The 12056-nt window shown below is 33.0% G+C and overlaps 2 protein-coding genes across 2 annotated transcripts; both read right to left on the minus strand.

Moving 5' to 3' along the window:
- Nucleotides 1-2977: 2977 nt before the first annotated feature.
- LOC149902898 (uncharacterized) lies at nucleotides 2978-4475 on the minus strand. Its single transcript, XM_090109558.1, has one exon. The coding sequence runs from the start codon at nucleotides 4175-4177 to the stop codon at nucleotides 3221-3223; it is 957 nt and encodes a 318-aa protein (XP_089965684.1). The 5' UTR covers nucleotides 4178-4475; the 3' UTR covers nucleotides 2978-3220.
- Nucleotides 4476-4604: 129 nt separating this feature from the next.
- LOC149902899 (uncharacterized) lies at nucleotides 4605-7710 on the minus strand. The gene is made up of 3 exons (XM_090109698.1): nucleotides 7431-7710; nucleotides 5038-6551; nucleotides 4605-4661 (listed from the first exon to the last, which is right to left on the minus strand). Exons 1-3 carry the CDS (start codon nucleotides 7708-7710, stop codon nucleotides 4605-4607), a joined length of 1851 nt encoding a protein of 616 aa, XP_089965824.1.
- Nucleotides 7711-12056: the final 4346 nt, after the last annotated feature.

The raw sequence follows: 12056 nt of genomic DNA on the forward strand, positions 1-12056 counted from the left end.
ACCTTGTCTAGAATATTGTAGCTAGGCTTACAGTACGTACATGCATATATATTTCAGTTGAAAAGCGTGCAAGAGTCACGTTCAGGCAATATTTGCTGTATAAAATTCAGCAACTGCGTCGGCTTGTGTGCGTTTTGTACATATAACATTGCTTGTGCAGGCTTTTTTCTTCTTTTGGCTAAGTAAAATGCAGCTTAAGGAAATGCTTATTGCAAATTTTTGTATAAAGTTTAACAGCAGAAACATAAAATTAAAAATATATTGCAATTCCACCCAATACAGGTAACCATGTTGAGTATTTTTCAATTAAAAACTGAACCAAGCTTAACGTCGAAACAAATTCAATGGCTTCGTGGCCTTTTCTTTTGATTTTCCTCAAATTATAAATAGCCAATTACTTATTCCTTGACCCTTATTATAAATAACTTGAGCTATTTTGTCTGCAAGTCGTAATGTAACAAATATGACCGACTTTTATAAGAAAACAGTGCTATATGTGTTTATAATAAAATATTATTTATACTTTGTACTGTTTATAACAACGCGATTATTAAGATGGTAATAATAAATAAGCTAATTTATTACTTTGTCACGTTAAGTGCTATGGATTTAATTATTGTATTTAAAAGTTAAATGAACTCGCGGTAACAGTTTTAGCAGGAAATTAAACTCGCTAAGTTTTGTATCTCACTCGCTGAGAGGTATAGTGTTATTGCTCGCAAACTTTTTGCCATGGCTTTAAGTCAGTCAGAGTAAAATTTATAAATATACATACCTCTATTTACCCTTTAGATACGACTTTTTAATTTACATCAATTTTTGGAGTAAATTATTTCATACAAAGTGATAATGTCCACTGACGTAATCTTTTTGATTTTTGAGTTTATTTCGTAGAAGATGTATTTGTGCATTTAACGTTACAATATACGGCATAATTGATCAAAAGTGTTCGTCTTTGTTTCGTCATAAATGATTTCTGCTTGTTGAAAAAAAAAAACATTTATCTAGAAATGTATATTGGGGCTGCAGAAGCAAATATATTTAACCGTGACTCTCGGATTGTTTAAATCCGCGAGGATTTCAATATTTTTTGTAAACGTTTTTTATGACGAAACAAACGTTCGGCCACTAAAATATAGGTGATATTTATAGGTGTTGTTTATTGCTCTAATGTATCAATAAATTTTCTTAACATCTTTATGGTTAGTGCTCATATGTTTAAATCTGTAAAAAAAAAATAATACAAATATAAAGATTCCTAAGGTTGTGACTGAAAACCTTAGAGCAGCTGAAAACAAATGAATTTGACAAGTATTTTTATTATAACAGATTACATTCGAACGACTCTATATCCTATACTCTAATATATACCCTATATATAACTAAAGCCACAAATTACATTATTTGGTTCACACAGTTATTTTAAATTGAGTTGAGCTCATTTGCAGAAACCATAAACTTCTAAACCTCAACCATTTCTGTATGAGAACCTCCAGTTTAAAATTCAGGGTAATTAAAATACTAAAATGGAGTTTTTATCTCTGCCAACGCCGACACTCGACAGTAACAAGGAGATTGCTGGCTTAACATTTATCTTAGGAGAAGGTGCTTTTATTTTACGTCTTTTGTATTACGCCACTGATTACTTACTTTTTCATTATAAGAATGATAATTGTCTTCCTGACATATATTTAATTTTGTGTACTGATATTTGAACTTCAACGTATACGCAATCTAATCTACCCCATTCATTACGAGAAATAGGTGAATGACACTTTGGAGTCCTTCAATAAAACGGCGAATAAAATCAAAGCATTAATTAGCGAAATGGTAATTGAATGGATAAGTAAGCTGTAATTTATGCCACGGCTTGGAATTGGGTAACCAGGATAAGTGCGGGGTCTAATTTATTACTCTACTATTGATTTAATGCTTTAAATTCTCGTACATACTACGTGATGAATCTCCCACCAATTGAACACAATCTCCTTAGATCCGTACTAGATTGAATTTAGTTACATGCGAAGTTCAAGACGAGTTTAAACGCAATTAAAACCATGATAATGTTATGCGCGCTTTGTATTAAAACTTTGTAACAATTCATGTTACGTTAGCAATACGATACGTCTTTAAAGTGAAAACTTCGCATATTCTTAATAACATAGTGAAGTTTTCGTATCTTAGTTTTAATGGGGTATTTCTGGGTATTTCAGTGATTTAAATTGCTGAAAACAAGAGAGAGCCTTTTTGATCGGTGTTATTTTTGGAAGTGTCCTGGTAGGTAAATAAAGAGCGAGAAGAAGAATAAAGAGCGGAAATAAAGAGATAATATTATTAATGTTTTCATCATTTTTTGTTGAATTAGAAATATCATATATTTCATATCTTCATTTAATTAATTTGTATGAGGAATACAAAATGATTTTGAAAATCAGTAAGCTATGAAGGTATTTAAAGTTATAATGCTTTCAATTTAGAGTAGAGTAGAGTAAAGCAAGCTCATAGTACCAAATCAAAAATGAAACAAATATGAGTGCAACATTATACGTGTTTAAATGGTGCTACGCAAGACGATCTCTAACAAAATCTTACATGAACTTTTTATACATCAGATATGAACAAATCCTTTGAAAAGCCAGTATAATACGTACATCCTTTATTATCATGTGGGTAATATATTGACCTCTATTACAAACGGGTAATTTAATTTGCTGGACAGCAGTCGTAACTCATAACCAGGTGGGCGGACTATGGACAATACGTTATAAAAATCCATCCATTACTATTTCAGGGTTTGTACAACGTATATGAGATGGAATGGTAAGGAATTTTCGTTTTTTTACAATACCTTGTTGATGAGAAGATTCATTTTGTGTTATTATGGGTATGTTTTTTTATATGAGTAATAAACAGTTCATAATATCTACGTAACGTTTATTCATGATTAAAACTACAGTGCATTATCACATCATGTTCCCGCTTTAGGCATGGGAACTGGAATTTCTTTAGGGAAACTCAATATTCCTTGTATAAAGATTTTATTTTCAACACCAACGCCCCATTTGTACAAAGATTTCTTTGTGAGTAAAAAAAATACATTCTACCCGGCCAATAAATGATAAATTTATAAAAATGACAATCCATGTCGGTGCGTGCGCGATTGCTATTATAAATTAACAGGCGTAGACATAATCCTCCCCCCGGTGAAAAGCGTAGATTTTCAAGCTTGAAGGTCTTCAGAAGTGGGCAGAGGACACAGTCGAACCAAAGGTCTTCGAACGCAGCCTCTTGTAGTTTCGACGTCCGCAACTCGACAAACGCCGTCTGTTCCATGGAATAATCGAACGATACGCCCCATGCGCCAACAAAGTGGTGGAGAATTATCCTCTTGAAGCAGTACGAGGTCTCCGACGTTTATTTTTGATTTGTCAACCTTCCATTTGGTTCGTAGTTGCATTTCTGAGATATACTCTTTCTGCCATCTCTTCCAGAAGTGTTGGCGAATTTGTTCAAGTCTGCCATATCTATCCAGGGAGCTCTCTTTAGCGTTATCCAACGAAGGAGCTGGCAGTGCATTCAATGATCTTCCGATTAAGAAGTGCCCTGGGGACAAGGAAAGGAAGTCATTGGGGGAAGATGACATGGGACACAGAGGACGGCTATTGAGAATGGCCTCCACTTGAGCAAACAATGTCGAAAGTTCCTCAAATGTGAGATGAGTATTGCCCATGACTCGCTTTATATGAAATTTAGCGGACTTAACCCCGGCCTCCCATATTCCACCAAAGTGAGGAGCGTAAGCGGGGATAAAAGAAAATTTTATTCCCTCCTGAGCAGCAAACTCAGACAGAGGTGCTTGATTAGCCTTTAGAAAACTATTTAATTCTTTCGCGGCAGCTACAAAATTTTTACCGTTGTCGGAAAATATTTCGGTTGGCTTTCCACGGCGTGCCACAAATCTGCGAAGTGTCATAATATAAGCATCTTTTGTCAAATCAGACACGACCTCTAAGTGAATGCATTTGAAACGCAGACACACAAACAAACACAAGTAGCACTTAACTACTCTAGCACCGCGCCCTTTACGATTTAGAATGAAGAAAGGGCCCGCATAGTCCACTCCAACAGACTTGAATGGAAAGTCAACGTTGACGCGATTTGAAGGTAAGTCAGCCATTTTTGGATTATAGGTCTGACCACGAAGACGAGTGCAGGTAACGCAGTTTTTGAAAAGAATAATTTAATTAGTCAATTGATAAAATGCCGGTAAGTTTATTATTTTTATTTTGTTTTTAGAGTTGTGTAAAATCGTAGAATGTAAGTGAAAGTTATTTGAAGTTTTGTAAATTTAGAATATTTTTTAAAATCAAAATTAATTTCAGATTCGACGGCTGTATGGACCTTGACTTCAGGTAAGTCTTCTTCGTATTTTTTGTTAAGTTGAGGCCATCAGCGCATTGAGATGCATCGCTAAACGAATGTAAACGATTTTTGGTGAATCGCAAAGAGCTCTACGAGAAACATCGAATTTTGAAAGAAATTTTAGATTATCAACAATATCCAACCAGTCATTTTTTATATCCTGCGACACAGGTTCATCCCACTCAACACCCTTGAGCCACAATTTTTGGAGCAACATCTTTGGTTGAATAATACACGGGCTAAAAAGACCAAAATATCGAAGATTCGAAATGAACTTGAGAGGATATGTCTCTTTGTAATTTTGTCACTATGAAGTGAAATTTCGATTGGAAAATTGAAGGCATCCTTCGATGGATCCCAACAAAGTCCGAGAGTGCTCGACGACTCACTGATTGTTAAATGTTCTGTATTACTTTCGTGTAAATTTTGAAATAAGTTTTTTGAATTAGTTTTGTACTTTCGTAGAGGAAAACAAGCTGAATTTAGAACGTTTGAAACTGAATTTTGAATGTATTTAAGTTGATCTTCATCATCACAGCCGGTGATTAGATCATCGACATAAAAGTCGTGCTGAATAATATTTTTGATCATTTCGACCCCACATTCCTCTCCAACCTGCCAAAGGCATCTCGTGCTCAAGTAACTGGCACTTGCGGTACCGTAAGTGACAGTACTCAGTCGCAGAGTTTTCAGAGGCTGAGACTCATCTTCTCTCCATAATATGAGCTGCAAATTTTGATCTGAACTCTCAACTTGGACCTGACGGTACATTTTGGCAATGTCACCGGTCAGAATGAATTTGTGGTGCCGGGCTCTAACTAAAATGGAGAAAAGAGAGTCTTGAATATTTGGGCCCACCATGAGGATGTCATTGACAGAGAAGCCTGAGGTTGTGGGGGCTGAGCCATCGAACACTACTCGGAGTTTGGTAGATTCACTATTTTCTTTTATGACAGCATGATGACACAAAAAATATGATGGATTTGGAATAGGAGTAGGTGATTCAGATAGATGGCCCATATCAGCGTATTCACGAATGAATTCAATGTATTTTGATTTTAGTTCTTTATTTCGTCTAAATCTTTTCTCAAGATTTAGGAATCGTTTTTTAGCTTGAGAGTATGAATCGCCGAGGCAGTCAGGTGAGTCCTTTAGGGGTAACTTCACACAGAATCTGCCGCTTTCTAAGCGAGTGGTGGTATTTAGAAAGTGTTTTTCGCATGTTATGTCATTTTGACTTTGAACAGTTTTTTGGGGTAGCTCTTCAAGCTCCCAGAATTTTGTGAGCATTTTGTGAATTTCGTTAGTCATTATCGAATTCATAGTCATTGCAATCATGCCATAAATACAAACCCTACTTGGGTTTGTATTTATGGCATGATTGCAATGAATTTCGCTACTACGAGAATTATTAATTGGGCCAGCTATTAACCAGCCGAATTTAGAATTTTGCAATTTAGGATTATTAGGACCTAAAGAAAGCTGCTCGCTTTCTAGAATGTCCCAGAAGATATCTGCTCCAATTAAAACTTCAATCGGAGCTGGGTTGTAGAACTCAGGGTCCGCCAAAGTTAAAGAATTAGGTATTTTGAGACCTTGAATGTCAACTGGCGTCTTAGGTAAGCGGCCCGTCAATTCGTTGAGAACAAGACATGAAAGAGTAACGCTATAGTTGCTATTTAGAGATTTTAATTGAGTGAGACAGCTTTCGTGCACTGTATTAGAAGAATTATTGCCAATGCCAATGACATTCATTGCCTGCAATGGGCAAGTTCTCAATGACATTCTTCGTTGCAGGGATTTAGTGACAAATGAAGACTGGCTGCCACAATCCAAGAGAGCACGAACCTTTTCTACTTGCTTATTAATAGGGTTAAAAACTTCTATCAATGCTGTAGATAGGAGAACATGTTTGGACATTTGTCTAGAAAAGGCTGCTACAGATTCGTTTGGTTCAACTTGTTCATCTGTGCTGAAGTTGGCAGTGACGTCATCATTAGAATTATGGAGAAGAGTGTTGTGTTTTTGCTGGCATTGTCGACATGAACCCATGCGGCAGTTACTGACAGGATGCCCTTGTCTGAGGCAATTTCGACATAATTTATATTTATTTACATACGACATCCTATCTTGAATGTTTTTAGACTTAAATGTAGGACAGTCATAAATTCTGTGATTTTCGTTACAAGTTATGCAAAGATAAACGTTTAATTTATTTTGATTAGATGTAGAAAATGAATTAGTACTTCTATTTGTATTAAATTTATTATTTTTTTGTGAATTTAGTTGTGCGGGACGTGACGTGAATTGTGATTTAGAATTATTTTGGGGTTCATTATTAGTGCCAACCTTATTACGATTCAAAGATTCTAACACATCTGCACGGTTGATTAAAAATTGTTGAAATTGTTGCAAAGTTGGAATGTCATCAATAGTATTTCGATACTCTTCCCATTTAACAAGAGTACATTTGTCCAATTTAGAAGATAAAATAAATATTATAAGTACATCCCAATAGTCAGTAGGCTGACCCAGGCTAGACAAGGCGCGAAGATTTTTTGTAACATGATCGACTAAAAAACGTAGTGACTTGTCTGACTCACGAGTTATAGATTGAATATTAAGTAAAGAATCTAAGTGATGATCAACAAGAAGCCTTTTGTTATTATATCTGTCGCAAAGTAGCGTCCAGGCTGCCTGGTAGTTTGCTGTTGACACTTCGAGATTAGAGACAATCCGTGCCGCATCACCTTCAAGGTAAGAAATTAAATAATGAAATTTATGTATATCAGTAATATTTTTGTTTTTATGAACCAAATTTGAAAATGTATCGCGGAACTCTAGCCAACGGAAGTATGAACCATCAAACTTTGAGATTTCGATTCGTGGTAATTTAACATTTGAGTCTTGATGGAAAGAGTCTTCATTGCCCATCGATTTCCTACGATTTTCGTTGTCATTAAATAAATTATCATATTGTTTAATCATTATTTTAGCAGAAGCAATACCTTGGACGAAATCGTTCTCAATGTCGTCTCTTTCATCAATCTCAGAATCTATATTTTCAGAATTAAGAACCTCAATCTCAGTCTGCAATACATCAAACTTTGTTGACAATGCTTCGAATTTGCCAAGTTTCAATTTAAATTCAGCCATTAATAGTTCATCCATTAAAGTGGACTCGCTAATTCTGTCCAAATAATTTTTAAATTTTGTAATTTGGCCCTTAATAGCAGACCTTTTTGAATATAAATCTCTTAATAACTTTGGATTAGGTTCCGTAGACATTTTGTAAATAGTTTAATTGAATATTTTATATTGTTATGAAATTAAAATTTAATTGTATGTAATTATTTTGAAATTGTGTAATTATTTTTTGATTAATTAATTATTTAAATGCACGTCAACAAGCTTGATAAAATTATGGAAGAAATAAAATGCTTATCTCACGCTCCTCGCCTGGTGGAACCTGCCGCTGGTAGCCGGGCTGCTGCTCACACGCAGCTGCTTCGCAGAAAATCGTGCAAGCGATATTTAGTCGCCTGAGAAGACGGCTCCTGAAATTATTCGGCGAAGTCGAGTTAATAAGCGAGAAGGGCTATGATATTCGAGATTGTTGTAAACAAAAAATGAATTTAATTTGGAACAAATGAATTACGATTTACATGCCAATCCCGCAAGGGAATCTGGCGTGAAGATATGATAATAGGTATTGATAAACCAATATTACTATAATTTAAATTGTTTAACACAAATGGAAGCGAAATTATAGGTAATTTTTGGATAATTATGAACGTGAATTTTATGTTATAAGGTTAGGTATAGGAATGTGTTATTGGAATTAAGGATTTGCACTTAACTTGGTACTATGAGCTGCACTCCGGCACGACACTTTAGCTGTATCGTTGTTCAGACGAGCAGGTTATCCTTTTCGACAGGAATCAGTCCCAAATTGAAGTCGTCAATTCCAGAAACAATGTTGCGTAGATGTGTAGATATTTTGTAATTAACTCGTATTTTGCGGTGAAATCCGTTTTAGTCCTGTCACGGTCGCCAAATTGTTCCCGCTTTAGGCATGGGAACTGGAATTTCTTTAGGGAAACTCAATATTCCTTGTATAAAGATTTTATTTTCAACACCAACGCCCCATTTGTACAAAGATTTCTTTGTGAGTAAAAAAAATACATTCTACCCGGCCAATAAATGATAAATTTATAAAAATGACAATCCATGTCGGTGCGTGCGCGATTGCTATTATAAATTAACAGGCGTAGACAATTAGGTACCTATTGATATTTGAAGTATATGATAAAAAGTACTTTTTTACTTTTTTATTGGTCTGAGGTCTAATTTTATATATACCTACCTAAACAGAATTGTTTTCAAATAACATGGCAATGAGGATTTATAAGTAAGTTAATAACTCTTTGGGATTGAAATCGTTACTCGATCCAAAAAATTAAACGAGACAGCTTTATATGAATGGAGACTATTAGAGCGAAATTTTCCTTTACTTCTTCACTTTTAATTAAAAAAGATGAATTACGCAGGTATTTCAAGAGGTTTTTAGTTCGGGACGTAAGTTTTTTAAGCTTCGTTTAACTTTCATGATTTAACCGCGAGAACCTGTTTCCATGAATAAAAATTGTTAACAACTTTTTAATTTAAATTGCTCATACAGCGAATGGTTAGACTTTCGCCTTAATTTTTATTTATTACCCAGGCATTAAGAGTAATTATCTTGACTATATTCAGATAAATAATTTGATAATATTTATTGAAATTAATATAAAAAATACGGTAAGATAAGAATGTAAAAATAAAAAGCTCCTTTTTGATTGTACCATAATGGATCCAGTTCTGGGAAAATTAGCAATATTGTCCGGTCACAATACCTTTCTGTTTTGAAATAATCTTTAAATAAAACGGAATTCATTGTTTTTATCCCGTTAGAGATCTTCGCTCGAGTAAGTCTTGTATATTCTTCATATTTGCTATTTATGTAGAAAATCTTATTGAAGAAAGATGAACAATCGTTTTATATTTATTTACCTACCATTTATTGGCTTTTGCCGTTTTGATTTGTTATTTCTGCAATTATATTTTATTTCTGTTATATGATTCTGCAATAAGGTATTGTTTTTAACCTTTAACATTGATTTTAATCGTTATACTATTATTGTAAAGATTAAAACATAACACTTATTACTCGTAATATAGAGACGAGAACACATTACGTTTACGTGATGATTTAAAAATCACGCGCGTAAATATGAGTTTCTTAAAAAGAGACAACAGTTTAAAATAAACTAGTGTACAATGAAAATGCTTTGATAAAAGTGCAAACAGTAAACCAAGCCAGAGTTTACCTAGTCTGCTTTGTGTAAGCAGGCTGAAAATAACTTGAGTTTGCGAGAAACAGTTGATACATTGTGGATATCGCAACGTAGATAAAGATGTTCATTTTAATTAAACCATTCGAATATCTTTTATGCGTTTTATTACATTTTTTGATGGTTTGGATATTTATGACAAAGTTAAAATATAAAAGAAATCAGCTACTATTACACGTTTAATTAAAAATACAATTGAATCATATTATTTGTTCATTTATTATTAAGTAAACGAATAAAAATAAAAATTACAATAAGAATTGACAAAACCGCAATTCAGGAACGTCTAATGATTCTAGTCATTAAACATTCCAATCTCCTGAGTACAGATTTGAAAAGTTCTCATTCAAACATGGTTAGCATAAGTTACATTCAAATTATGAGACATTTAAAACTTACTTTTACAGACATAATATTCTTTTAAATTTCAAAACTAAAAGAAATACTAAAGACACCAATTGCTTATCGCTCATTGTTCGTAAGATGTGTTTTATTTGCCGTGTGTTTTTATGTATTTTATTAAATTAATAGACTGCGATCCGTCTATACAATTAAAAAATAACAATTGGATGACAGTTCAAGGATAAATCAAATAAAATTATGATAAAAAAATATGAATATAACATAGAAGAAATGCATTTGATTCCATGTTACAGAACGGTAACTAAAATATTAGTAAAGTCGTTGTTCGTTACATTTATTTAAGCAAATTTCCAGGAGATCGTTATTTCGGTTTAAAATAGACCGTAAATTCTTTATTAGTATGGTTGTCCGGTGGATTTATGAAGACATCTTCTGTACTTATATTGTCACATCGCTCGATAATCCAGGTGCCCAGTTAAGCTTCATGTGTAATGTTTCAAATTATAACTTTTAAAAGATTAGTTTAAATTTTATTAAAATATGTTTATTTTTTTTAATTAATAGGTCAAATAATATTGAGATGTTAGAACGTCAACTTTTAAGTATAAAAAGTTTACTATCCCTCGTATAATAAATTATTTATAATCCCCTTTGTTAAGCCAATAATAGCATATTAAGTATTCTGCGTTGTACAGTAAATTATAATTAACATTTTTTTTAAAGAAGTTAAAACATAGGTTTAAACTTTTAGTTTTATTATTTCATAACAACTAATCAACGCTTACACTGGAATTTGACTATCTAGATAGAAATGGATGTTATAAAAAAATAGTCAAGACAAAATATTTCAAAATATTGTATTCGCTTTTTAAAAATATTTCCTGGAAAGCGTAAAAGAGACGGGCAAAAATTGATGGATGAAAAATCCAGTCTATTAATTTTTTTATGCATTCTTTGTACACACCAAAAATTCATACGTAAAACCAGATCACATAATATACCTAGTAACGGTGAAACCTTTGTTCTATATGGGATGTCTTTTAAATTTTGTCCTTTGGATATGTCTGAGGATTTCCAGTACCTAACGATAAATCATTAAAAGAGAAGATGCTGATATTATACTAATATAATTAACGCAAAAGTTGGTAAGAAAGAATAGATGTAAGATTGTATAGATGGATGTTTTTTACTCTTTAACAGTTTTAAAGCAAGCTAAATGGAACAAATCTAGAAGCTATATAAATAATATAAATAAAATATAAAATAATATAAATAGAAGCTATATAAATAATATAAATAAAATATAAATTCCTTTAAAAAATTACTAAAAAAATCTTGCATCAGTTGCGTCATTAACCTTTTCTGTAACGGACGGGATAATTATTATTAATACTTTTCAAGAAATAGTTTATAAATCCTGATTGTGTCATGTAAAGCCAGAGAACTCAGGGGATTATAAATTCTTGACGCGTTCTTGTTTCATGCGGGATTAGATTGAATGATTAAATAATCAAGGAGTTAATTATAAACAACAGGTGTTTTAGAAGCTTTGCGGATGAATTACACTAGCGTGTTAAGATAATTGACATACGATAGGTGAAAATTTAAGTACAATTTAGGAATATAATATACTTTTCATGATTTTTCATGTAGGTAAAATATCACATCAAAAATAAAATGATAGATAGGTATGTATTAATCTTTTTAAACTGGTTTAGCGTTTTTTTTTTTTATAATAATAACGAATATAAAGAAGGGGAGAAAGGCAAACGAAATGTTTCTGTGTGACATTAAAAATTGAATAATGTTTCAATAAGTAATTGCTACGCCACATTTCTACGAGCGTAGCACGCAGCCTACGCAGTCTACGCAGCCTTT

Source organism: Colias eurytheme, chromosome 14, assembly GCF_061535395.1.
Source record: "Colias eurytheme isolate Ceu_HAF_F1 chromosome 14, ilColEury1 Martin Lab GWU primary, whole genome shotgun sequence".
In the NCBI taxonomy this organism is placed as follows: Eukaryota; Metazoa; Arthropoda; class Insecta; order Lepidoptera; family Pieridae; genus Colias; species Colias eurytheme.

Excerpts from the sequence above, each read along its gene's own strand:
- LOC149902899 (XM_090109698.1), bottom strand. The coding sequence starts at position 7,710 with ATGTCTACGGAACCTAATCCAAAGTTATTAAGAGATTTATATTCAAAA. Across the intron at positions 6,552-7,430 it reads TGAGAACGATTTCGTCCAAG|ATAGGATGTCGTATGTAAAT; the intron begins GTATTGCTTCTG and ends AAAACATTCAAG. Across the intron at positions 4,662-5,037 it reads GCACGAGATGCCTTTGGCAG|CCCGTGTATTATTCAACCAA; the intron begins GTTGGAGAGGAA and ends TGGTCTTTTTAG.
- LOC149902898 (XM_090109558.1), bottom strand. The coding sequence starts at position 4,177 with ATGGCTGACTTACCTTCAAATCGCGTCAACGTTGACTTTCCATTCAAG.